At 36.8% G+C, this 27,695-nt stretch overlaps 1 protein-coding gene across 4 annotated transcripts in view; it reads left to right on the top strand.

Annotated features, from left to right (window-relative positions):
• DPY19L1 (dpy-19 like C-mannosyltransferase 1) overlaps positions 1–27,695 on the top strand; it is a 95,737-nt gene that overhangs the window by 27,484 nt on the left and 40,558 nt on the right. For all 4 annotated transcript variants that reach the window (XM_078059451.1, XM_078059450.1, XM_036101047.2 and 1 more), the window contains exons 4-8: positions 2,529–2,666; positions 4,598–4,718; positions 5,426–5,519; positions 18,161–18,218; positions 25,552–25,643. In XM_078059451.1, coding sequence (XP_077915577.1) covers positions 2,529–2,666; positions 4,598–4,718; positions 5,426–5,519; positions 18,161–18,218; positions 25,552–25,643 — 503 coding nt within the window. The remainder of the gene's footprint in view (positions 1–2,528; positions 2,667–4,597; positions 4,719–5,425; positions 5,520–18,160; positions 18,219–25,551; positions 25,644–27,695) is intronic.

Raw genomic sequence — 27,695 nt, 5'->3', positions numbered from 1 at the left:
CTGTAGCTTTCTTACTTTCTGGTACTATTAAGACATTTCTGGGGCGCCTGGGTGGCTCAGTCGGTTAAGCGTCTGCCTTCGGCTCAGGTCATGATCCCAGAGTCCTGGGATCGAGCCCCACATCAGGTTCCCAGCTCAGCAGGGAGCCTGCTTCTCCCTCTCCCACTCCCCCTGCTTGTGTTCCCTCTCTTGCTATCTCTCTCTCTGTCAAATAAATAAAATCTTAAAAAAAAAAAAAGACATTTCCTCTCCAGACCTGGAATCATCCAGTTTTCCAAGGAGCCCCAATTCCTTTCAGTGGCAAATGGTATTTAGAGACCACAAATTTGGTGCTAGAGATGCTTATTGCTACTACAGTTGACCCTTAGGACAACAAGGGGTTAGAGGTGCTGACCCCATGCAGTCCAAAATCCACATATAACTTTTGACTCCTCCCAGATTTAACTATTAATAGCCTATTATTGACTGAAAGCCTTACCGATACCATAAGCAGTCGATTAACACATATTTTGTATGTTACATGTATTATATACTATATTCTTTCAACAAAGTAAGCCAGAGAAAAGAAAATGTTATTAAGAAAATCATAAGGAAGAGAAAATAAATTTACACTACCATACTCTATTGAAAAAGTCAGTGTGTAAGTGGAGCTGCATAGTTCAAACCTGTGTTGTTCTAGGGTCAGCTGTATTTGATACTAGATTGGCCAATGGGTCCAAGCCTTTTTAGTAAACAGAATTAAGAAACAGTTTTTAAATTATTAATTTATATTCATATTTTAAAATTCAAATTTAGGATTAGATGGTTTTTACTTAGTTTGTTTTAAATTTGTATCTTTACTGCTAGCCCAGGAATCTTGGTTTCATATTACTTATTTTTGTGGAATAAAAGTACCAAAGGTATTATTAAAAATAAGAGGATTGAGAACATTTTAAGACTTTCTTACATTTCTTTTTGACTTTAGGATATATTCCATTAGGATGTACAGTAGAATTACTGTATCTTAAGGTTATTTGAAATCTTCTTCCAACTTGGTAGTTAATTTCTTTATTTTATTTTTATTTTGATATTTAGGGATTTAAAAATTTTCGTTTTATAATTAAATAAGAAGTTTACATGTTTCCAAAACAAACCTACAAAACAAGATAGGTTGTGGTGGTTTTCTACGGTTGCCATAACAAATGTACAATAAACTAGGTGGCTTAAAGAGCAGAGATTTATTCTCTCAGAGTTCTGGAGGCTAGAAGTCTGAAATCAAAGTGTTGGCAGGGTCATGTTCTTACCGAAGCCTCTAGGGAGAATCCTTCCTTGCCTCTTCCTAGCTTCTTGTGCTTTCTGGCAATCCTTGGTGCGCATTGGCTGGCGTTGGAAATGCCATCACTTCAAGCTCTGCCTCTGTCTTCATGGGGCATTTTTCCCATTGTCTCTGTGTTTAACTTTCCCTCTTATTGTAAGGATACCATTTATATTAGATGACCTCATTTTGACCACATCCGCAAGGAACCTAATCCACATAGGTTCACATTCCCAGGTTCCAGTGGATATGAAATTTGGGGGGATATTATTCAACCTAGTACAGTAGGAAATACTTTAAAAAATAGCGATAGGAAAGCTAAACACCATAATATCAAGAACCATTTTTTTCCTTATCTATAAATATTGGGCATGCAAATCGCTTTCATATTTATGAGCCTTAAATCCAGTGTGGAGTTTGACAGCTGATGGGTGCTGGCTACTAGAGCAGCTCTAGGCAAAATTGTATAGAAGGTGAGCACATATTCCACTTCCACTCCCTCACCAGGGCAGCAAGTACTAGTACTTGCTTATTTTTTGGTCCGTGTATTATTCCAACCTCAATATCTGTCCTAATTCCCTCAAAACAAAAGTACCACTACTGTCCTCTTTCCCTATCCACACAGCCCCAGTCCTCCAGGGTTCTTCCCTTATTCTGAGCTGGGAGGAAGGAAAATAGTCTGTAAAATTAGTTGGCATCTGGATGTAACTTATATGTAATATATCAACATGGAGCCCTCCTAATATATTTGCATTTTTACATGTAAATCTGGAGGAAAGATGACTGATAGCACCATTTTGGGGATTCAGATGGGCAGTAGGGGGAAACATTTTTGGCTAGAGAGATTTCTTGGATCACGGTAACTTAAGTTCCATAGTAAACCACTCACTTGCCCTGTTCATAAGATAGCCTTTTCTAACACTTAAATTAGTATAGGATATGGAGTTTTCTTAAGTTACATAGGTTGTCTGAGTTATATATATTACTTTTTAAATGTTGAAACTATTTTTGAAGATGTTTCGAGTTCAATTATTTTAATTAAGACAAGGTTATACTAAAATATGTAGTTCTTTTTTATAACCTAAGATTGTATTAGTGATCAGAAACCATGAGAATAATTGTAGCTATTATTTGCTTGATTGTTTTTCAAAAACAGTGTAAGTTTTGTTACGCTGGCAAGAGGCATAGGAATTATGCATTTTTTTATTATAATTATAACTTACGCTTGTTTCAGGGACTATATTATTCCTACTTTAAGACTATTGTGGAAGCACCCTCATTTTTGAATGGAGTATGGATGATTATGAATGATAAGCTGACTGAATACCCCCTTGTTATTAATACATTAAAAAGGTTCAATCTTTACCCTGAGGTAAGTTACTTTTTCAATTGTGTTTTTTTCTCTTTTTTTACTTTTTTGAAGTGTTATTTGCATTAAATGCTGATTCTAAATGTGAGGTGTAATTCAATATATTATATTTCATCTCATTTTTTAAAGAAGATGTGTATCTTTTCTTGGAAAGGAATATGGAAAAAAGATTATTATTAATTTTGGTGGGCTTTAACTGATTTCATGGAAACTGTTATGATTGCATGGTCTAGAAAGTTTGAAAACTGTCTAGATTCGGTGTGTAGAGATTATAGCAAGGAAGCACCATTACATGTCATTTGCCAAATAATGTTTCTTCCCTCTCAGGGATTCTTCACTTAATTGAATGCTCTTTTTTTGGGTGGAGTGGGGGAAAAGGGGGGTCCACTCAGGAGGTGAGGGAGGAAGGCAGTGATATCAGTAACTTTTTTGGCCTCTCCTTTACCATCCCTGCCTTCATTTGACACATCCCTGAGCATTTTCCAGGGCCAAGTTGAGATGTGACTTCCGCAGTCAGATCCTCCTTGACTTGATATGAGTGTCATCTTTTAATACACTGTCCCCGTGATTTCCCCTTCTTAGCTTGCTGATGTTGCTAGACAGCACGTCCTTGTGCCAGGGCCCTGGCTGCCTTGGTCTCTGGGGATCTCAAGCCCAGGCTCAGTACCTGGACTTAGCAGGGCTCTCAGGCATTTCCCATTGAATGAGAGAAGTCCAGCTTCCATCTAGATCGGTGAGTTAGCTGATTGATTAATGAGGAGATGGAGATAGAGACAAATACATAACCACCAAAGTTCAGTGTTGGTTTCCTGATGTACTGCTTATTGAGTTTTCTATGACCATGTACACATTTGCTTTTACAGAAATGGGATCACACAGCAAATATTTTTTTTTTATAAGTGCTTTTTGTCTTTTAGAATATTTATAACAGTCTTCCTGTGTCATCTTTTCTTCCTCAGGATCAGTTTTAGTGGCTATATATAGTCTCCCATTGTTTATTTAGTCCATCTTTTGTGAAAATATTCATTATTTTCACAAAGTTTTCAACTTTTAAAATATTCCGAAGCTGCCATAAGCATCCTTGAAGCTAAATCTCTGTACATATCCTTGTTTTTTAAACTATAAATTTGTTGATGTGGAACTATTTAGTTAAACAGAATATATACTTTAATGATTTTGGTACGTGTTGCCAAAATGCTTTCTAGATAGGTTATACTAATCAAAATTACCATTGGCAGTGTTTTTGAAAATGCTTGTATCCCCGAATCCCTGCCAATTTAGTAGACAAAAAAATTAAAATCACATGTTATATTTTGTTCATTGCTATATATGTGTGTTTATATGTATTTCATTCAATGCTATGCATTAAAAATGCATTTTTAATTTTAAAAGTAATTGCTTGCGTATGCCCTTTGTCTATATTTCTATTAAAATTTTTTAAGAGCTCGTTTATTACATGCTAGATATTAATACCATGCTATATGGGTAAGCATTTTCCCCCAGCTTTTTGTTTGCCTTTCAACTTTGTGTATGATCTGTATGTATTTTTTCTGTACAGAAATGCCATATCTATTCACATCTTGAGAAATTAGATCTACTCAAGAAGACAGAATATCTATTTGTTCAACTCTTCTTTTATGTACCTTAGTAGAATTTTATACCTTTTGAAAAATATGAATCTTGTGTGTTTCATGTTATATTTTATTCTCACCCATGGGTGGAGAGTTGAAGACTGACCAATGAAGAATCTGTGCAGGGGATTGTGAGGCTGATTTTACTAGATTTAATGGGAGCTAAGTAGATGGTAGAGGAAAGGAAAATTTGATAATTATCAAGATATCTCAAAAATATTCTAGTAATGAAACTGTTGATGATAATACCTTTTCTCTAAAAAAATCTCTAAAAAAAAAAAGTCTCTATTTTTTAAAAAATAGGTAATCTTAGCCAGCTGGTACCGGATTTATACCAAAATAATGGACTTGATTGGTCTTCAAACCAAGATATGTTGGACGGTGACCAGAGGAGAAGGACTCAGTCCTATTGAAAGCTGTGAAGGCAAGTTTCTTTCCATGATATTGTCCAGTTATTTATTGGAACACATTAAACTTACTGCAAACTTAGTGATATAAATAACCATATTTATTATGCTTATGGATTCTGCAAGTGAGGAATTTGGGCTGGGTATAGCAGGGTTGGTTTGTTTCCACCATGTCAGAGGCTTCTGCTAGACTCAGGTGACTTGGGAAGACTGAAATTAATGGAGACTGCTTCACTTACATTCTAGCTCCTGGGCTGGGGTCCCTGTGAGGCTGGGCTCAGTTGGGACTGTCAACTGGGACAGCTACATAATGCCCTTTCCATGCACCATGGGCTTTTGTATAGCATAGTACCTCAGTCAGGCTTTGCATGGGCTCCAAGTTGGACACTGCTTGGCCTCTTCTAGCCTTAGAAGTCACATGGTATGGCCTCCACCATCATCTGTTGAGGCAGTCACAAGCCCAGCCGGGCTCAAAAGCAGGAGCAGAGACCTCCGTACCTCTACAGGAGGCGTGTCCGTGAGTTTGTAGCCCTGTTTAAAAACCACCGCAGCTACTGCCATGTTCTCATTTTTGTTCCTCAGTAGGGTCACGTGTTCGTATGGGAACCAAGGCAACCATTTAATATATCTGTGCCATTTTCAAAATAAGCACATTTTAATATAAATTGCCAGATACACAAAGTAATTTATAGTTAGAACATATGTTTTTTTTTTATTTTTAAAGGATTGGGAGATCCTGCTTGCTTTTATGTTGCTGTAATTTTTATTTTAAATGGACTAATGATGGCATTATTCTTCATATATGGCACATATTTAAGGTAAGACCATTGATTGAGAATATTTTGGTATGTGTTATAATATTATGTACTAAAATAATAAAAATAGTGAGATAAAGATTAACTTGCAGTTCAGTTTTATAACAGTATTATTTCTAATACATCTAGATACAAAATTCTTTCCTATTTGAATGATTTCACCATTGGCATAGTCAGCCAAACTTAAAATAATTTTAGATGCTTAAATAGAGAATGGTGGGGATGTTGGATAAATTTTAAATATTCACAGGCTTTTGAGCATAAGCAGTATATTGTTTACACAAAATACAAGGAAAGGACCACTCATTATCAAATGGTGTTAATGACTCTATTTTGTTGACATTAAAATGGAAATATATTCTATACAGATATTTAATATCTGACCTGATTAACTTCATAGTCCAGCAATATTCCTTAAACTAAAAAGATTGACAAATTTTTTAAGGGTTTTTATGTTTCTTTTTCTTCTTTTTTTTTTTTTTGACAGTTTGTTACATTGTATACTTGTTTGAACTATTTTACCTTGAGAGTATCTTTAGAATTTTCTTTTTTTATTGCTTACTGATTCCTTGTTAGTACAGAGTGTGAGCATAGGTATATGATTTTCAGTTTGGGTTAATGAGTTTGAATCTGCTATTATCCCATTAGCTTTGTTTTGGAAGTATGGCATTTTCAGCTTAGTACCTCAAAGATCTACTGCATCCCTGGCTCAGTGTTTGAGCAGATAACGGTTACTTGATAAATATTTGTCAAATGAGGAAGTTATTAGAAGATCAATTTAGAGTATATTTGCATATAGATTTAAGATACTTTGATACTAATATATCTGATTTAGCTATAAGAAAGTTCTTTTAATTATATAACTGGGGGAGACTGAAATGAAAATGCATGATTAAAAGATGAGGTGGAAAATTTTGTTTTTGAAACAAGACACACAGATGTATATGTAATCAGAAGAGGAAGCTGACTTGAAAGAAAGCAAGGCCAGTGTGCCTTGTATCATGATGAGCCAAAGGTCTCTATCTTGGGGGGGAATCTATCATTCTGCTAAGTACTAATGGATAGCTTTACTACATTTGGGAGATTTGATTTTGAGTAAGAGAAGTTAAAATATGGAACATGGCAATGTTGCCAAATTACTGATCTATAGTTATGCTACTTTTTTTTTTTTTTTAAGATTTTATTTATTTATTTGACAGAGAATGAGAGAGAAAGCACATGAGAGGGGGGAGGGTCAGAGGGAGAAGCAGACTCCCTGCCGAGCAGGGAGCCCGATGCGGGACTCGATCCAGGGACTCCAGGATCATGACCTGAGCCGAAGGCAGTCGTTTAACCAACTGAGCCACCCAGGCGCCCTAGTTACGCTACTTTTTGAAAGAAGAATTGAGATTGGAAGAAGACTTTCTAAACATTTATTAAACATTCAGTATCATTTTCTTATGATGCTTGTTATAACCATCGTTTCAAAGGCCAAACAACATCTGCTGCAGAGAGTATGATGTTCTGGTTTTGATTGAGAGGTTCTAGGTGGTTTGGGCCTGACCTAAGATTTCTCAGTCTTCAGCCCCAACAGTCCCCAGACAGCAGTTTTCTCCCTGCATAGGAGATACATGTGCATTTGTCCAGTCAACATAAAGTACAGACTGAGTGGCTTCCTTTGGAGATGGTGTGCTTGGGTTTTGAAAGCATGTGGTGGGGTGAGGTGGGAGCTGGAGGTGGTGCTGGGTCCGTGTCAGACAGCAAAGATAAAGGGCTCATAATGCTGGGGCAGGAGAAATTTGTTCTGTGTGGAGGGTTGCTTTAACTGTGCCTTGGAGGGTCCGAGCGTTTTGGATAGGTTGGGGAGAAAAGAATCCCAGGGAGAGGCAAAGGTGGACATCCTGGGATGTGGAAAGCGGATCGGTTTTGCTAGGATGCAGATTATTGAGGGCCGTTGTAGAAGATGAAGACTGAAGAAATGGGTTGGGCTGGTTGATGAATGACCTTGGCTGGTCTGAGACTATTCCAAAGCCAGTGAGAGAAATCAGAAATTTGACCAATAGAGGGACAGGATTCAAGCTGAACTATGGTCTCATGAGACCCTTGAATTCACCTGTCACCGAAGTTAGCCAGTGACTCCTTGAGCATGCTGTCTGCAAAACTGCAGGGTGATTTTAGAACCAATTTAGTGGCTTTGGACCAGGATTTTTTTTTTTTTACATGAAAAAGAAAAGATTATAAACATAAATAACAGAGTACACGACACTTTGTAAGATAGGTGTTATTTAGAGAAACTTTTATTTGTTGATTGTATATACATGTCTACATGTGCATGTGCTGAGTTGTAGTGTAAAGTCTCACTTCTTGTAATTTGAGTGTAAAAAAATCTGTAGATCACTGCTTAGGATAGCAGGAGGGAGTGACTTTGCCTTAAAAGCATTTGAGTCTTGGGGCACCTGGGTTGCTCAGTCAGTTAAGTGTTCAACTCTTGATTTTGGCTCAGGTCATGATCTCAGGGTTGTAAGATCGAACCCCGAGTCTGGCTTTGTGCTGGCTGGGTGTGGAGCCTGCCTAAGATCCTCTCCCTCCCTCTTCCCTCTGCCCCTCCCCTCCTGCTCCTTCACTCTCTCTCTCTCTCTCTCTCTCTCTCAAAAAAAAAAAAAGCATTTGAGCCTTTCCAAATAGCTGTTTTTGGTTTCTCTTCCTGGCTCCGAGGGATGCAACCTGTTTCAGCTTTACCCACTTGACTGCTCTGGGCCCTAGCTGGCCCTTCGGGTGTCCTTGACCCCTTGGACCCCCCGGGGTGGTCTGCCTTATGCAGCTGTGCTTGGATGTAGACACTGCAGTGGTGGCACATGTTTTCATTTCTCTAGCTCTCCCTTTGCTCTGTTTGCGAGTGTTTTTTTTAACCCTGAATAATCACTTTAGCTCTATCCAAACACATCCTAAACTTGTTTCCTCCCAGCCCCAAAAGAGCATCCAGTTCTCCTACATTATAGAGCCCCTTGTATTCTAGGGAGCCTTGACTATTGCTCTGTGCCTTGAGGGCGGGTGTGTAAATTAGATTCCAGTGGTGATCCTGGTTTATATTGTGTTGAATAAAGTCTTCTGTCACTTCTTTTCTATCAGTCTTTTTCATCATATTTTTAAAATGTTCTTGACATGAGTATTTTTTGAGGTCTCAAATTGCTAGGTAGTTCTTATTGTTTTCTTCCTTGGTGGTTAGTTTTGTCACCCTTCTAACTTTGTGAAGTGGGATGAAGCTGCAGACTTCTTAACATGTGGGTTAAGAATAAAGAGGAGGATATCTATAATTGTGGTTAGAATCTTTTTATAAGTTGTATTATATAAATTTACAGGCAGATTGAGTATAACATTTTTACTCCAGAAGTATATTTCTTTTAAAATAGTACAGATGTAAGCTTTCTGAAGTCAGATAAGCCAATCCATTTCACAAAAAATGAAAGTGGAAGAGAAAATAGAAAACACAGCCAAATGGTGAAATGGGGCTGGGCTGCCAAGCTCTGACTTGAGGAGATGAAGTCAGATGTTTTTGCAAACACAACCTATTCGTGCTGTACCTCTTTTTCTGGAATTCTCAGTATTTTGGTATTTTTAAAAATAAAAATTAAAAAAAACATTGTTAATTATTTTCTAAAAGCCGTGCTGTTAATTCATGATTACAGTTATTTATTTTATAAGATGCCCTGACATGTGTCAGCTACAAACAGTTTCTGAAGGCCAGTTTTGTAAGACTTAGTGTGTGTAAGTGTCTATTCTGCAGGGAGGAGGGCTCCCTGAGGGAACCTTCAGGGACCGTTAGGAGAGGGAGTTGAGCTGCCAGGTGTTGGAGTAGTCGTTTAAAGCAACAAGCCAAAAGTGAAAGAGTTAAGCCTTTTATTACTTGCTGTGATGGTGTAACAAGATTCTAAAACTGGAGAAAATACAGACTCCCCCATGTCCATTTCCCCCCATGGAACAGTGCCCTGGTTGAGAATCGAGGGATCAGTGCAGACATGAGGGTCATCTCACTGTTGAGGAAGCTCTGAACAAAAGGTGAACCTTTGTAATTGTCTATGGTTGGGCCTCAGAAATCATATATGGGTTTTTAATCAGGAGCCCGACTCCCTAGGGCATTAGTAGGCAAGGTCATGAGGTAGTCCTGGGATGAATGTAGGACTCATTTGGCAGGGGGATCTGAAGAAACGTAGTGTGGGCCTGGTCCTGACTGTCCAGCAGAAATACTGTGAGGGGAAGAGTTGTCCCCTGTTTCCAGATTCACCACTATGTACCCTGGCTCTCAAGAGCATACTGAAGCAGAACAATTTCTGTAGGTGAAATGAGTGTCCTTAGCTGATGCCAACAGTAAGGCATGTAGAAGCCAAGACAAAATATAGACAACAATCTGTCCAGGCTCACTGGGGCTTTATTCTCAGGTTAAATAAAACATGAGGATCTGGGCATGAGTCAGTACTTGATTCTGGACTGACTGCTTTCTGTTGTTTGGTGTACATCTGTCACCTTGGCATTTTCCTTCACTACCCAGAGTTCTTTCATTGCTCTCTTATAATGGGATCTCTTATGCCATATCCTATGTATTCCACTTTCTTGGTTTATTTTTTCACTCTGGTACATCTTCCATCTTCTAGAAGTCTTTGAGAATGAGTGGATGGGAGGTAAATTTTTCAGATCATGTATATTTGAAAATGTCTTTATTTTGTCTTCATGTTTGATTAATAGTTTTGCCGAGTATTGAACTCCAGATTGGAAATCACTTTCCTTCAGAATTTTGGAGGCGTCACACTATTGTTGCTTCACGTGGTGCTGTTCAGGCATTCTTCAGTTATTCGGATTTCTAAATTTTTGTTTGTGACCCTTTCTTCCCTTTCTTTTCTGAAAGATTGTAGAATCTTCTCTTTGTCTCCATGGTTCTGAAATTTCATAATATGTCTTGCCCTAGATCTGTCTGTTCCCATTTATTATCTTAGTCGTGTGAGCGTTGTTTCAGTCTTGCACCTTATGCCCTTAATTTCAGGGAAATGTTCTTGGATTATTTCTTCACTTACTTTATTCCTTCTGTTTTCTCTTTCAGAACTTCTGTTATTTGGATATTGCATTTCTTGATCCTCTAATTTTCATATATTTTCCCATTTTTAATATCATTGCTCTTCTATATTCTAGGAAATTTTGTCAACTTTATTTTTCCAACTCTTCTATATTCAGTTTTTCATTTGTTATCTTCTAATTTTCAAGAATTTTCATTTGTTCTGTGAATGTTCCTTTTTTAAAAAAAATAGTATTTTATTTTTGTTTCATGGATTCAGTATCTTTTTCTCGGAGGGTACTAATGTTTTTTTCCCTCCCTAAATAATTTGGTATCTTCTAGTTCGCTTTTTAAAATTTTTCGGTCTATACCTACCATGTTAGAAGTTTTCCTTAGCTGTCTGGCCATCCTAGGCTGTCATGATTGAGATTGGAGGACAAAAAAGCTGTATGGGAGCTCCAGATCGTGGGTGGAACCTGTTAACATTGAGTTTTTATATAATTTGAATAAATGATGTGGGAAGAACTTAGAGTGACTGCCAGTTCTTTGGTTTGCCTTTGGATGTAAAAGAAAATTTAATGTAACAAAGGTTTTTCGGGGTTGTAATAGGGAAGTAAAGTGTTTCATAAGTTAACTGGAATGCAAGATTATAAAATTTTTAAGAAGTGTCTGGGTAGGAGGGAGAACACCTAGATGAGTTAGGAGACATTGTCTTCTGTGTGAGAATACAATAAATTAATGCTAGCAAGGCACCTAGAAGAATGCCTGCTTTCAGAAAATAGTTTTTAATTGAAGTGAATAAATAAATTATTGGAAAAAAACTTAGCTCTTGATTACTATTTATGAAAGGCACAAAAATAATATATTATTATTTATCACATAAGCTTTATTAGAATTTTACCAATTTAGGAAATATTTTTTCAGTGGACTCATCTGAAGCATTTCCTCTGCAGATTCCACTTTTTTTTTTTTTTTTCCAGATTCTAGTCTTAAGATTATTTGTTTACGGAAGAAATATGTATCTAGCACTTTAAGAGGTAACTCTGAGGAAACAGAATCACAGGAAAGTTATGGATCTCTCCTAGCAGTCAGACTTGGGCAGCAAACAGTGTGGTTAAGTGTCATTTGCTGAGATAATGACCTAAAGAGGGACAGATTTTAGAGAAAAGATGCCAACATTTTCAACCAATAACTTTCATCAATTTATGCATACTGAAGAGAAATACTTATCTTTTAAATATTCATATACAACTGTTAGACCAAATGATTAAAGATGTGCTGGAAGGCCAAGTTAATAGAACATTCCAAAAGCAAAAAAACAACAAAACGAAACAACCCAGAGCAACAACATGGAGCTGAAAAAGTTTGAGCTGGTGTAATTCATAGCTTAAATAAGACATATTTTTAGCCAAAAATCCAGGCTGCATAAACAGTAATGCTTGATTTTCTAACAAAGCATGAACAACAGAAAAATCTCAAATAAAACAATGGAAGCAAAGCAAAATTGTCATAAAGAATAAGAAGTTCAACTTTGTCTTAAAACAGGTATGGGAAGGGGGAGGTTTCTATTTATTGATACAGAGAATTGATATGAAAAGCTACTCCATTCTGCCACAGAGTCTAAAAAGGACACTGAGTCACTTCATAGATAACTTGGGCTGGATCATGAGAAGAAAATAGAGAAATTGGTTATATTAACTATGACTATTCACTCTCACTATTCAGGATAGAAGGGAGGGGATGTTAGTAAGGAAAATTAAAAGGAAGGTTTGGCATATAGACTAATCTACCATGCCTTCAGGGCTTCTGGAACACATCTAGAAATAAAGTAGTTAAAAATTCTTTCTGGTATCAAAGAAGCATGAACCTTCAATGACCAAAGAAAATAATAGAGTAGAGTAGAAAGTCAGAAAATGAATACATTATGCTCTGTGACTGGTTTGTTCCTCCTGTGGAAGAAAAGGCATTTTCTGATGACTAGCTATGTCTACAAAAGAATGGACAGGCTTTTCTGACAAGAGCTGAGAAGCCATGGAGAACAGAGTGGAGGCAAAGAAAGGTGAATATTCAAGAGGATGAAGAGATCAGAGACAGATCAGAGTGGCCACAGTGATACAGAGCAGCAGATGTTAAATCTAGAGAAGGTCATAAAAAGGATAATTAAAAAGTTCTCAGAAAGCCTCCTCCGTGCAATAGAGGGAATGGAAAAGAAGAACAGGGGACCCTGGACCATGACTCTCTGAGTTAAGACTCTAGACATGCCCTTGACGAAGGGTAACAGCTGTGAATTGTGGAGAATGAGCTGGAGTATTAGGAGAGAACTTCTGTGAGGAGGCAAGTAGAGAGAAAGGAGCTCAGAGGAGCAGACTTTCACGAAGGGTCCCAGATGGTGTCTGAAAGTAGCAATAGAGGAAGCTTCAGCCTCCCCTCTGGGCCTTGAGCCATACAGGAGCGTCGTGGCATGGGGAAAGGAAACTTCCTCTCAGAGGAGGGTAAGGTTTCAAGGTAGGAGGAGAGGAAGCATCTGGGCAGAGGCTGAGGGTTCCTGGAAGGAAGTCGTTCACCACGGAAGGGAGGTTCTTGAGGGCACAGTAGAAGGTCTGGATGGGGAGTCAAGCAGTGTGGTGGTTGGATCGCAGTAGGGGCTCCACTGAACACATGGCACTGATGATGAGCAGGAGCCTGTGTCCAGGCCGGTGATCAAGGACAGCAGTGGTGTGAGGTGTGGTGTGTTTGACTGAAAGTGCCCCCTCTCCTCAAAAAGGAATGCCAGCCAACTTTTGATTGGATAGTTTTTATGTTTTCATTTACTCCTCAGATACCTTTTGACTCTGTGCCATAGACAAGGCACTATGGGAACTACCAGGATGAACTGGGAAGTTCACAGTCTAGTAAATAAAATCTTCTGTTTCTTGGCCCTGGCAGACAAAGAGTTAAATTAAAGGCATTAATTAGTTGCCTGTAACAGACTGGAAGGACTAAGCTGAGACCATTCCTTGCCTTCCTGATTGTCATTTTTGTCCTCACCTTTACTTTCTGGGGCTCTCTTTTATGCTCCAGAAAAGCCGGAGGATCCACGTATAAGTTCAGGGGAAGATGCCCAGCTCTCAGCAGGCCTGCTGGGCGTTTCCTCGTCTGGCTAGCGAGGTGCCTATGCCTTACGTCTCGAACTTGGGACTGCGGTTCTCTTAATCCAATTATTTCCACATTATTCTCTCATTTTCTCTTTCATAAGCATTCATACAGCAAAAGTTACTTAATTTAATTCACCCCAAGGGTTATTTAATAACGTTTTGAATTAACTATGATTACTTTTTCTTCTTGAATGTTGAACTTTGTACGTTTTATCATTTTTTGGTAAATAGAGGTACACGTGTCAGTGATTAACTAAGCCTACCAAAATATGATTGATTTGAATCCATGTTACTTAAAGATGTGAGAAAGAAGAGAACTGTAAATTATTAAATGTCAGAACTGAAAAGTATTAAGATCTTTTACTCCTTCATTTTATACCTGAGGAAATCGAGGCTCAAAAGGTGAATGAGATGTATGAGTAAATGTGCAAACTTAGACTATTTTAAAATTTGCACAATGGGAGCTTTCATATTTTCTGACAGTTGGTGGTGATATCGCAGAAGAATCTTTTTTTTTTTTTTTAACCACTAGGGAATGCTGAAATATCAACTGATCAACTGTAATGGGGAAAAAAAAAATCAGTCTTAAGTTTTCTGATTATTACATCTTTTCTGTTTAGCAAAATAAAATGACCTATATGATAGTCTGTAAGGATTCGAGGGAAAGGAGGTAAATGCTGGGGACACTATTTTAGATTTATTGCAAGTCACACCATTTCAAAATGATTGTAAGTCAGATATTTCTTGTAGATAAGCGAATTTTGTTCTCCCCTCCTAGCTATGCAGGGCATGAAAGTGTACCAGAAAATCTGCCTCCCTGGTTAGGTAAGCAAAGCTGTCTGTGTTCGTGGAAGATGCTGGGCCATAACCCATCTTGTGGTTATTTAGTTTAAAGGGAGTGATGTCGCACTGATTCTGCCTTTGGGAAAATGTCCAGTCCCTGAGCCCCACAGGCTGTATGGCAGTCCAGTAGTATGGATGGAAGACTTCTTGAGCAGACCCCATCATGAGATTTGGTTGGGAAATTGGACTTGGGATTCTTCTGTCCTTGTCCTCTTTTTATCCCTGTCCCTGTCTTTACTCTGCCATTAAAAAAAAATTGAACTTAACAAAATTTCAGTTTTGACTCTTTTTCTTTTCAAGGTATTTTTAAAAGGGAATTTTACATTAATTTCCCAAAGTGTTTTTATTGTTGTTGTTGTTGTTGTTGTTGTTTTTCAGTCTCTCTTGTGTAGGGTGTTTTTGGATTATAACCAGAGAATGAGGTGTCTGTCCAGCCAGGTGTTCCAGGTGCTATAGAAATCGTGTATATTCTCTGTATAGTCAAAGTACTATATAGATTTATAAAATTGAGCCTACTGATGATCTCATTTGAATCCTTGGTATGTTTTCTTTAGCTTATACGACCTGCCAAAGTCTGAAAGTGTTAAAATACTATACTATGATCAGATTTTATCATATCCCCGTATTTTTAGAAGTTTTAGCTCTAGATATCTGGCGGCTGTATTGCTTGTCCATATCATTTTTATTTAAAGAAATAGAATTGAATAAATGGAGAGAGACATACTATCCAACTGAATGGGCAGACTTACCATCATATAAATGACAATTCTTCCAAAACTATATGGAAATTTAATGACATTCTGATCAGAAATCCAACACTTTTTTGTGTGTGGGAGGGGGCACTGGTTAGAATTACCTAAAAAATGTTAAAAGAATACTTAGGGGTGGGGAATTTTCCTTCTCATATGTTAATATTACCATAATGCTACAGTAATGAAGACATTGTGATATAGAAAATATAGAATTAAATCAATTGACTGGAATTAACAGATTTTAGTATTGTGAGAAATTAATATATGATAAAGGCTGAATTTCATTACACCGGAAAAAGGAATGTTTATTTGATAAATGGTCGTTAGCATAATTGGCTATCTGTTTCAAAGAGAACAAAATTAAGGCTTTACACATACATTTCTGTGGGTGAAAGATTTAAATGTAAAATACAATGATACTGGAAGATATTTTAGAACACTGTGTCATTTTGGGGTAGGAAAGGTCTTCACAGACAAGACAGGAAATGCAGAAGAAATAAAGGAAAATATTGACATTTAACTACATAAAATTTAAAATTTCTTTTTGGCAGAATACACCATAACATATCAAAATACTTAATCACACATATAACAGTCAAAAACTGGATACCCTTAATCTTTGAATAGGGAAATAGACAATCCAATGGAAAAATGGACAAGAATGTAGACAGGCAATTCACAGAAGAGAAAATGCACATTGTCCCAAAACCCATTAAAATGGTGCCTGTACTAGTAGACAAGAGGTACAGATCAAAGTAACAACTTTGACTTGGCAGTCTCACAGTTAGGTCTGTCCTGTAGAAATAAAAGCACCGGGATTTATGTGTACAAGGATATTTATTTTAACATGTTATTCTTACGGTAAGAAATTAAAAAATATCTGTATGTTCGATAATAGGGAAAGGGCTGAACAATTTGTAGTACATTTGTACTATGCAATGTTTGATATCTGTTAATAAGGATGCCTTGGGTTATGTGTATTGATTAGGAATAATCTTTATAATAGATGAATTAGAAAAGGAACAAATTTCGGAGAGGTGTTAATAGCATGATCACATTAAAATATGGGTATAGAGAAAGATTTGGGAGGGTGGACACACACACAGATGTTACTATTGATTATCTTAGGTGAATAGGATTGAGAGAAGGGTGGCAACGAGGAAACAGATTTTTAAAATATATAGACCTTTGCACTTTTTTGTCTTGTTGGCATAAGTTCAAAACATTACTATTTATTTAAACCCATAACTCACACTTAACTTATCTAATGTCTTATGACTTGCCATGAAGCCTGGCATTGGCCTGTTGGCTGGCCTTTTAAGAAGGCGTGCTGGGCCTCTGAGGGGAGAGCCCTGACTTCCGCTCCCTGGCCTGTATGACTTTCCGGCTCCTTTATCTGTCCCTCTCATTTCTGTGATTCATCACTTCAGCCATTTTCTGGCCAATATGTTGTTTCTTTGCCCCTTTATATTTCATTTGTGCTAGACCAGGTTGATAATCAGTGGAGAAAAAGCACAGTTGGTCCATCAGTGTCCTGTAAATCTGTGGTCTTCCAGCTTCCCATGATCCCTTTAAGATGGCTCTGCAGCCCTTCTGTTTTCCCTTGTTAGCTCTGTCCTTAAATGCAAGTGGTATTTCAGACAACCCCCTTCCTCAAACTTCTCGCACTGCCATCTCTTCTCTAGAGCAGCACGGAGCTCAAAACTCTGTAGGGAAAATGGAAACTCCATAAACTACTTGCCGCTGAACATGCAGACATAACCCTTGTCTTGTGCCAAGGCTGACTGGCCACCTGTGCTGGGGATGCCAGCCCTTCCGGTCTCCTGGGAGGCTGGGAGGGATGCGGAGGCGGTGTGTGCTCGCTGCATGGATTAGCCCGGCCGTCTCCTGTATCTCCTCCATGTTTCCTCATTCATACATCCTCAGGAGTAATTGCACGGCCTAGAGTACCTGTGTCTGATTCCTTGTTACCTCCCTGGCTTGTCTATGTTCTACGCATGCTTGTGTAGAAAGAAAGAAGGATATTTGGGTAAAATCAGGAGAAAACAGCATGAGCTAAAGAGAGTAGAAGATCTCAAGAGTAAAGATGAAAGAAATGATGGAACAGACCTAAAACAGCCTTTCTTTCCCCTATCCAGATGCTTCTGGCCAGGGTGGGAGGAAAGTGGGAGACCTGTATTACTCTTACCTAAGCAAATGAAGGTTTAGTTGTTAGGATGGCCAAACCACAGCGTTGTGATTTCTTAGCTAGAGTTAGAAGCCTGGTGGTCATATTTTGATATTCGTGTTCTTTTACAAGTTTTTAAAAACAGATGAAAGATAAAACTTTGTAAACCAGTGTTCTCCAAGCATGTTCTATAGGAAAGTAGCTTGGGATGGGGCTTGGGAAATACCGAATTAATTAACTCTTAAATGTGCTGGCTTGCTTTTTGAATTTCCAAGTATGGTGTTTTCTATCTTTATGACCACAAAGCCTTTTTCTGCACTTCTCTCCTCTTTCCTGAATGTATGTCATGTGTCCCTAGAAAAATAGTTTGAGAACTGCTAGAGGATACAAATAAATATGTGGCACTAAAAAATTAAAAAAAAGAGAGAGAAAGAAAAAGATCAGGTTGCATGATGCCCAGTAACGTGACTAGTCACAATTTTTTATTCCCTGTCTCTGTGGTTTTTTTGTACATTTTGAATATGGAAGATGACTTTTTAAAAATGAAACTTATTTTGACTAATAATACTATAGATACTTATTTTGTAAATAAGCATAGTAGAGTTCTAGTGTGGCTAACACTTTGTGTAGAACTGGAAGTTTATCATTCTATATTATTTGAAGGTTTCATTAGGATTGACCTGGATTTTTGTTATTTGAGTTATGGTTTTTATCTTCTTTTCCAGCGGCAGCCGATTAGGAGGCCTGGTTACAGTGCTGTGCTTCTTTTTCAATCATGGAGAGGTAGGTAGTCAATAAATATTTTCAAAATCTTTAGGGGATTATACTTTTAGAAATACAAGTTTCTTCTTTAAGTAGTCAGTCAAATATTTTAAAACATTCTAGGAGATTTTACTTCTAGAACTACAGGTTTCTTTTTAAAATTTAATTTCTTTAAATTTAGTCTATAGTAGCATTCTTCAAATGTTTGGTCTTATTTTCATTCAAGTTTTACATAAGCATTTATTTTAAGTTAACTTTTCATGAACATTATTATCTTGATTCTGTGATATATCTCTTAGTGATTTGAAGTAATAGTGGGTCTGTGTCAATTCCTTATATAATTTAAAAGTTCGAAAGTTTAGTTATAATAGAAATAAGTCAACCATGGATAAAGTTAATTTCCTTGTGTGGGGATAACTTTTTGTTGTAGGAGCTATATAGTGTGTTTCTATTTTAATGCATCTTATTAAACTTGGATGTATTTTTAAGTCTCCTTTGCAGAATATTATACCTGTAAACTTGCACACGTCTAAGGGTTTTCTATAAAGAGAACACTAGCGAAGAAAGTATTGACTCTGGATCCAAGCTACCTGTGTTCAAATCCTGGCTTTGCCGTTTAACAGCTCCGAGACCTGAGCAAATCATTAATCTCACCTGCCTTAGTTTCCCCTTGTAAATGGGTGTAATAATGGTACTTATCTCATGGGATTATTGGCGAGTTTAAATGAATTCGTAAGTGTAAAGTGCCTGGAGCAGTGTTTGGCACATAGTCTAATTGGTACTTGGTATCCCTTTTTCTTAGGAGAGTTATTTTAATCATGCCAGTGTGTGGTTTATGTACCAGAAAATAGTTGTGAATTGTTATTTGCTTTTAATTTATGTAACTGTTATTTTGTATTATTATTATTAATAACTTAGTTTAGATTAAATTCTAATAGAAATTCAGGATGCCACTGAAATCGTTCCACTAAATCAATTGTAGTTGTAAATGAATTTTTATTAATATATCTATACCTGGTTTTCTTTCATGGTAAATCTTGTATGAGAGAAAGAAAAGAAAGGTCAGCTTGTTTTGTATGAAGTAACTTAATCCTTTTATGCATTTATAAACTCAGTGTGTATAATATTTGAATATGCACATATTATAAAGCCCTAAGAGTAATCATACTAAAACTTAACTATAGAGTCAAGGTTGAACTTTTTTTTATTGTTCAGTGGATTACTAATGGATGTTGAAGTAACACATGCTTAGTATTTAGAATCACAGAAATTTAAAGCCAGAGTGGCCTTACAGATTAGAGCATTTGAGAAAAATCATTGCAATATGGTTTGGTTTGCCTTTGAGGAAAAAAAAAAAATTTTTTTTTTTTTTTACCTCTTCTTGACTGTGGATGCTTCTGAATGTCATAGTGTGGACCACAGAACATGTGGAGGCACAGATCCTGTGAGAATGACCTAAGAAATCGGAAGTGACTACTTAACAGTGAAGGAAAGGAGCATTGAGTGTTCACAATAAGACGTTGGAGGAAAGAGATTATAGAAAAATTTGAAGCCAAGGTGCAGTTTTAAAGACGGCTCTCTGTTAAGCAGAAAGGTCTACTGTATTACCCTCAGTCTAAATTAAAGTAGTTTTAAAAGTAGTTGTAAACTGATCTTATGTTTTTCTTATAATTTTGATACTTATGTAGCGTGAACATCATTCCTTACAAAGTCTTTTCAGTTTATACCAATGAAATTGGACTATTCAGTTCATTTTTCAGGTTGAAAGACTTCTTTTTTTTTTTTTTTTTAATACCTTTCACCTACTTAGTGTGTTTAAACATGCTTAGACATCACTTTCTACTTAGGAAAGGGTAGACTAAATGTGATTAGAATTAGAATTGCAATTTTTCCGAAATAGTCAAATGGATAATTGTACTTTATATCAGCAACTTAGCTTTCGAGTAGAAAAGTGACCATTTTGAGTAAAGACATTAAAATTGAGGGAATAAACTGTAGTTTTGGGTAAAATAAGGGTGAGAACTTAAGTAACTAAAACCATTTTATTATAATTTAATAACTGTTTTGGTTTTCAGACTATGAGATTGTCAGACCCAATTATTTTCTGAATTTTAAAAATGTTGCCCAAAGCATATAATTTTTATATGAGGGAAGCATCTACTCTGGTAGTACCCATTCACACATTTAGTGAACTTTTTTAGAGCATCACAATGTGTACTCACTGAAATTGCTGGTGGGTTACTAATTGGTACTTGGTATCCCTTTTTCTCAGGAGAGTTATTTTAATCATGCAAGTGAGTGGTTTATGTACCAGAAAATAGTTGTGAATTGTTGCTTGCTTTTAAGTTCTATTTCCATTATTCAGTTTGCTCTCTATTTGAGTCTAAGATAGAATATAGTGTACTTTTGAAAATATTCTTTCACTCAGATGGTTTTACAAGGGAAAATTTTGGCCTCAACAAAAGAACTACAAGATGTGTAGTAGAAAAGGATTAATCAAATGATTTAAAACAGAAGTTGAAAACCTTTAAATCTGGACCCTGTGAAGATGCAATAAAGAACTCACTAATTGCTCATAGTAATGATCAATAATATTGAGGTTATATATTTCATAATAAAAATTATGTCGATGTTTTCACTTATCAAGCTTTTTTATTAAATGTTGATTCTGTCCCTATTGAGAACTATTGCTAAGAGGAAAGCCAACAGTTTTACTCTGCCTTTTAAATCCTTCCTTATTGTACGACCAGATGTGTGCACCTGTGGCTTGATGCTGCAGGATTTTTCGCATGCTGACTGAAAAGCATTTAGAAGAGTATATGAAAAAAATGAAATATAATATTTTTCTTTAATTTTTGACTGTTAAAAATTCATTATATGTGAAGTAGGTTCATTTAACTTTTTCATGATGAGATTTTTAAAAAGTTATTACCCAGCATGATTGATGGTGTTTTATATAACACATGCTCACAGATAAAAAGATAGGCACATTTATGAGGAGGAAAGTCCCCCCCCCTTTTTTTTGAAACTAAAGTAAGTCAGTCAAAATAGTATATGAAAGATTTGCTTTAGAGGCATATATAATTAACCTTTTTTTATTACTCACATTTCTGACCCATATTAGTTTCTTAAATATTTTTGAACTGAACTGAGATAATGTACATATAAATGTCTGTGTTCCTAATTAGTTTTTGACATAGTTATGTTATTTATGTAAGATTTGGAAAACTATTCTTAGGACACTTTGAAAACAGTTTCATTAATCCTTAGAATGCTCTTGTATGATAGATAAGTAGCAAATAATAATATTCCAGTTTGCATAATAATTGGAAACACTAAAAGGTTAAGTGTTGGCTCAAGGTTGTGAAACAGGGATAGGATTCTAAGTTTCGATTAACCAGTAATCTCTCCAAACTTCTCTCAACACAGACAGCTCTTAGATAGGGGAGTAGGATTTCAAAGATAATACCACAATTTATCTTTTACAAGTAAAAAGTACAGAGATCTTTCCTTGCTAATTTGTGAAACTTGTTCTCTTCCCTTTCTCTCTTGTCTCTCTTCCTTTCTTCTTGTTTTTCCCTCCCTCCCTTCTTGCCTTTCTTTCATCCCTTTCTTGTGAGGGTCACATTTTGGCCAGGAACCTTATTCTGGGTCTTCTTTTTATTCAACTCAATTAAGACAATGTATACCGAGGGCTCGCCGTATGCCAGGTACTTGTAGATGCTGAGGATATGTTGATATGTCAGTAAAACAAAGATCCCTCTCCTTGTGGATAATCATGTGAAGGTGGGACCACTTCTACCTAAGGTGGGGGAATACTGGCTTATTTGGGGAGCAGCAAGCAGACCATTGTGACAGGAGCAGAGAGTGAAAGGTGGGATGTGGAAGGAGCCTTTTCTGTAGTCCTTGTTGGTCATTGTAAGGTTCATTTGGAGAAGGTGGAAAGGCCATTGGAGAGTTACATGCAGAAGAGTGATGCGGCTTAAATTATTTTTTACATTAATTTGGAAAATAGTATGAGTCCAAGATGCATTATTTATTCAGACTATTGAGAGATGTGCTTATGGATTTGTGAATTTACATTAAACTTGCATTAACTCCAAAAGCTCCCCCCCACCCAAAAAAAGAGTGTGCTGCTCTTAGATGGGAATGTATCTATTGCTTACATGAAAACTGCCTATAATGTAGTGGAACCTGGCCTTCAGCCCCCTTCATGACCTGGGCCCTGCTGGATCTCACCACTGTCCAGGCTGTTTTCTTTGCTTCAGTCCCACCGTCCTTTCTTCTCTAGTTTCCAGAGAGGACTACTCCTTTTCCTGCCTCAGGGCTTTGGTACATAGTTTCCTATGCCCTGTATAATTCCTTCCTTTTTTATCTCCTGGTCATCCTCCACATCTGGATATTTGTTTGGGTTTCAGTGATATTTTTCATCCTACAGATCTGGGTTTCCATCTGGTATAATTTCTCTTTGGTCTTAAGAACTTTAGTTAGCATTGTGGTGAAGATCTGGTGCCAGCAAGGTCTCTTAGCTTTTGCCTGTCTAAAAATGTCTGTATTTTGCCTTCATTTTTTGAAGTGTATTTTTGCTGGATAAGAATTCTAGGTTGGTAGCTTTGCCTTTCAGCGCTTTAAATGTCATTCTATTGTCTTCTGGTTTCCGTTGTTTAATGGGTTATCGTTCTTATTGTTACTCTGCATGTAGAGTGTCTCTTCTCTGGTGGTTTGAAGACTTTCTTTTTGTATTTGGTTTTTATTGGTTTGATGGTAATAAACTTAGATGTACGTGCCCAGTTGAAGGCTCACTGAACATCTTTGTTCCATGGGTTGATTTTTTTTTTTTTATGAGTTTTAGAAAATTTTTAGCCATTATCTTCTCTTCAAATATTTTGTTTTTCCCATTTTCTCTCTTTTTTGAAGATTCTAATTCTGTGTTGGCCACAAATTTTTTTTGAAAGCATTCGTAAGTGCAAGGTTTAACACAATATTATAGTTAACATTAAGCAATATAAAGCAGTATTATAACTAATGAGGCTGTGTAGCTTTCAGAAGTGGGGTAATTTGTTTTAAACCTAAACATTATACCAACAACAATTTATGACTGATCCTATAAATATCAGCTCTAGTCAGAACTCTTGGAACAAGCCTTATATATGATCTGTTTGATACTAACTATAATTTATAATTCTTGTAACTCTTCCCTTTCTCTCTTGTCTCTCTAGTTGTACTCCTATTTCATTTTACATTGTGAAGAGAAGTATATTAGGTGATAGATTTCTAATAGTGTAAGTGAACTATTTTGAAAGTAGAGCTTGACAAATGAAGCTGCCTATTACTAAAATTCCTTGGTTTTTGATTCTTGAGTAAATGATTTAAAATTCAGGCTTTCCTAAGCAGACAGAAGGAGCTTGTTCTTGTCAATACCTAAGCAGTATTATGCTGCAGCATCATTCAGTGCTTTGAAATATGTGCTAAAAATTATGTACTCTAAGAGGACACTTTAAGTAAAGTGAGATTTTCATTGAGTTCATTTTCACAATTCAGGAATGTCTTGTATTTTGTCTGAGTGCTTCATACAGTGGTGTAACCCCTTGTGAAGGAGTTCGCACATTTATTCCCTTCTTTAATTCCTAAATTTGAGGACAATGCCTTTAGAAGGCATTGGCGTTTTGAACTGTCAACCTATTATAATTAAAGAAAAATATTTATTTGTTGAAACTTAAGGTATGATTAAAGCAAATCTGTTTACTGTTTTCAAATTACACGGGGTCATCTGGACCAGCAATTATGTTTGTAGCAGCTCGAGTAAAGCACATTGTGTTATTGGAGAAACAATAGGAAGCACTTTCACATATTTGCGTTCATTCACCCTTAACATTGTAGAGGCGAAAGATCCTGCTCTTTGTTTCAATTCTGTAATTTAGCCTTCTCATCCAGCTTTACAAAGGATGTAATTGAGTTTGAGAGAATTGAGTGCCTTTAGCTATTAAGGAAAGAAATTTCTAAGAGATGGCACCATGGTTAAAATTGGGTAACAAAATAAGTGTGAGTGAATAGTCTGTATGAATAAATTCTTAAATTGTACATTACATTGTTTAACTAATTTCTTCTTGGTTTTTGCACAGAGATTGATAACTTTATAAATTGTGGTTATATATCTCTACTATCAATCATATTGAAATTTCTAGTTAATTTCGTGAACTAACAGATTTTTAAAGTTGTATTCCAGTAACAACAAATACACATTTTAAAAAAGACTTTTTCAATCTTTTCAGAATTCTCTTGTGTGTATAGTTCATTTATAAATAGGTATCTATGTTAAATCTCATAGAGGTTAGTGAATTTTGGTTAAAAAGAGAAGTAAATTGGCTCAAACTTTTGTAGCAATAGTAGAAATATCTAACAGTCTGAGGTAGAGCTAAAATAAAGGAAAGGCTTATTTCCACTGTGGTCTTTGTAATTTCATATAGTCTTTAACTGCTTGAGTTGAAAGATGTAATGATTTCTTCTAGTGTGACTAGGTTAGTCGGGGTAATTAATATCAGATTATTTATATTTCATCCAATGCAGTTTCCTTTAATTGAAAGATAGACTTATTAATTTATTTAGTATAGATGCAGAAAAATGGGAGTGCTAAAACTGGGATGGAATATTAGTTTTTTTTAAGATTTTATTTATTTATCTTAGAGCATGCATGTGCAAGCAGGGAGAGAGAGAGAGAGAATGGGATGGAACATTACTTAATTAAGTCCGAAGTGAGTTCTTCAGTAGAGTTGGTACATGTCATTTTAGGACTTTTGTTGTTTTTATTTGATCCCTCTTCCCCTTTCAAATTTTTGTAGCCCAGGGTAGCTTGGGCAAAGAAGAAGTAAAAACAGAAATGGAGTGCTCTTTTTTTCAGCAGCATTGTGAATAGAAATGCTAACATTGATGACTACAAAGAGTTTTGAAGTATTGGTTATGGAGAGATTTGCTGAAATTCAAGTGGACGGACAAATTAAGTGGTTTATACAACCAATTCCAGTGAAATGTTTTTAATTTTGGCAGAACATTTTCTTGCTGGTACTTCCCCTACTTTCCTTTTAGGCTCTAGTTGAAGTTTTTTGGTATTTGCTGTTGACAGTTCATGTTAATATTTCACAAGATCTTATGCCATGTGTGTCTCCCTTTCAATAATGTTTCCTTCTCACTTTTCAGTTTTGCTGTTGGTGGAAAACCTAGCAGCTTGTTTTCCAACATACCATTTAAATTATGTGTGAAAAAACTTTTTTTGTGTTTATGAATAGCTGCTTTCGATTACTATGTCTTACTTAACAAATTTAGCAAAGAGACCATACATTATGAATTGTGTTTTCAGTGCACTCGTGTGATGTGGACACCACCCCTCCGCGAAAGCTTCTCCTATCCATTCCTCGTACTTCAGATGTTGCTTGTGACTCATATCCTCAGGTAACTTTGACTTATCCTTAGGTCTTCTGTGTGTTTGTTTTGCATTGAGTAACTTAAGCTAGAATTTTTTAAGCTTCCATAATAAAAACAGTCAGTATAATGAAAAAATTATGATGATGTTGCTACGTTGAATTCATGGTTATTTTAAGGGTGTAACTTCAGAATATTTACTACCAAAAACATTTCCTTCATCTGCCTTCCAGTCTCTTCCTTTTTTTGTAGTGGCCCACAGAGCTGCTCGAGGAGCAGCAAATTTGCTTTCACTTCTGCCATCTCAGCTTTCTCACATCATTCTCTGCCACCACTACAGCTTCCCAGAAGTGGGCAGGAGGAAGGGGGATGACTGATGGCAATAGAGTGTAACCTGTACGATATAGTCCTTCAGAGGAAAGAATAGTTTGTAGAGTAATTATGGCTGGGTATGTTAACATGTAATTCTTCTTCCCGTATTTGCTTAGTGTCCTCGAGCATCAGATAGTAGGCGTAGAAAGAAACCACTCAGGAGACCGGAGCTATACTAGGAAAATTCCTGCTGGAAATTCAGGATTGGATTGGGTTCTCCCATGTTCATCTAGCCTGTTCATCTAGCCTTCAGCTAGAGACTGCACAGAGATTCAAGCACCATATGAGTGGAAGAGAATAGGACCGAGAACAGTTCTCTCCCCTTTCTGTCGACAAATACTGAGCTTGGACAGATGCCACCTTGATTCAGAGGGTAAAAATAAAACAAAATGGGGACTATGGGAAAAAAAAAAAATGAAGCATGATGAAAATCTGAAGATGGCTCAGACTAAGAACTCCCTTTAAGGATCTGCAGAATTTAGGAGAAGCTGGTTGAAGTCTGTTACACCAAACCCTTTGGATGGTCCGTTTCCCCCTGTGATGACTTCAGCAGGACTAGGGTCATTATGTGGCCTTGTCTCTTAAGTAGTGTTTCTAGACAGGCCTCTCTCTCAATGTGGGATATATTCACTGCATTAAAAATTGTGGGTTTTTGGGCACCTGGGTGGCTCAGTTGGTTAAGCCTTTATCTTCAGCTCAGGTCATGATCCCAGGGTCCTGGGATTGAGTCCAGCATCGGGCTCCCTGCTCAGTGGGGACTCTGCTTCTCCCTCTACCTCTCCCCGCTGCTCGTGCTCTCTCTCTCTCTCTCATGCTCTCTCTCTCTCAAATAAATAAAATCTTTTTTAAAAAATGCGGTTTTTATCTAATAAATTTATTTCATAGCTCACAAATAGGTTACCTGGATTTTAAAAAGACTTGATTTAGGGCCATGAATAGCAGAGAGGGATGTCCTTAGAGAAGGGATACCTATGGAAGTAAAGAAAGGCGTTTTGTGGTGGTGCTTAGTGCCCCAGGTAGGTTTACCCTGAGGAAGATTTCTTTAAGGTACATACCTGTAACCTCGAGATGTTGCATATACACCTCACTTTGTGAAGGTGTTAGGTATGTTGGGGGCTTCGCATTAACTCACCGATTTAGGAGAAAAGTACTTCTTAAAACTAGAATGAAAGATAAAATTACCTCACCTTCCTAAAAATCCCCTAAATTACAAGTCAGGATCAAAATGAAGCCTCTTAAAGGTGGCTCCAGATTGGCCCCTGGCCTTTGCCACCTCTTCTCTTTTCTATGTCCTCCCTGTGCAGGACCCCACTGTCCCCTCACATCTTCCACGGAGTCGCCCTCTGCTCGGCCCATTTTCTGAATTCTCCTTGTCTGCAGAATGCTGCTAACACTTAGACTATGCCGCTTTCTCTGCTTTTTTATAGCATCTTCTGTCTCTCCAAATGAAGCTATTGGATGCAGCATTAAATATGTTTGATTATGAATTCACCAAAATAGAGTTTGACAAAATTCAACAGATATACTGACCCAGCTGCCCTCTCTCTCTTTGGCAAGCTTTGTTCTTACAGTAATGATGGGTATTTACTTTTCATGGAAAGTTGTTGTAGTTAAGTGTCAGGAAGTATAATTTCTAACCCGTTGGTTCATTTTATGTCTGGTTTATGTTACAACCAGATCATGTTTAGAGATTCTAATTTGCAGCAGTTT

This window comes from Halichoerus grypus, chromosome 12 (genome assembly GCF_964656455.1).
Source record: "Halichoerus grypus chromosome 12, mHalGry1.hap1.1, whole genome shotgun sequence".
Taxonomy (NCBI): Eukaryota; Metazoa; Chordata; class Mammalia; order Carnivora; family Phocidae; genus Halichoerus; species Halichoerus grypus.
This window is presented reverse-complemented; position numbering and strand designations above follow the sequence as displayed.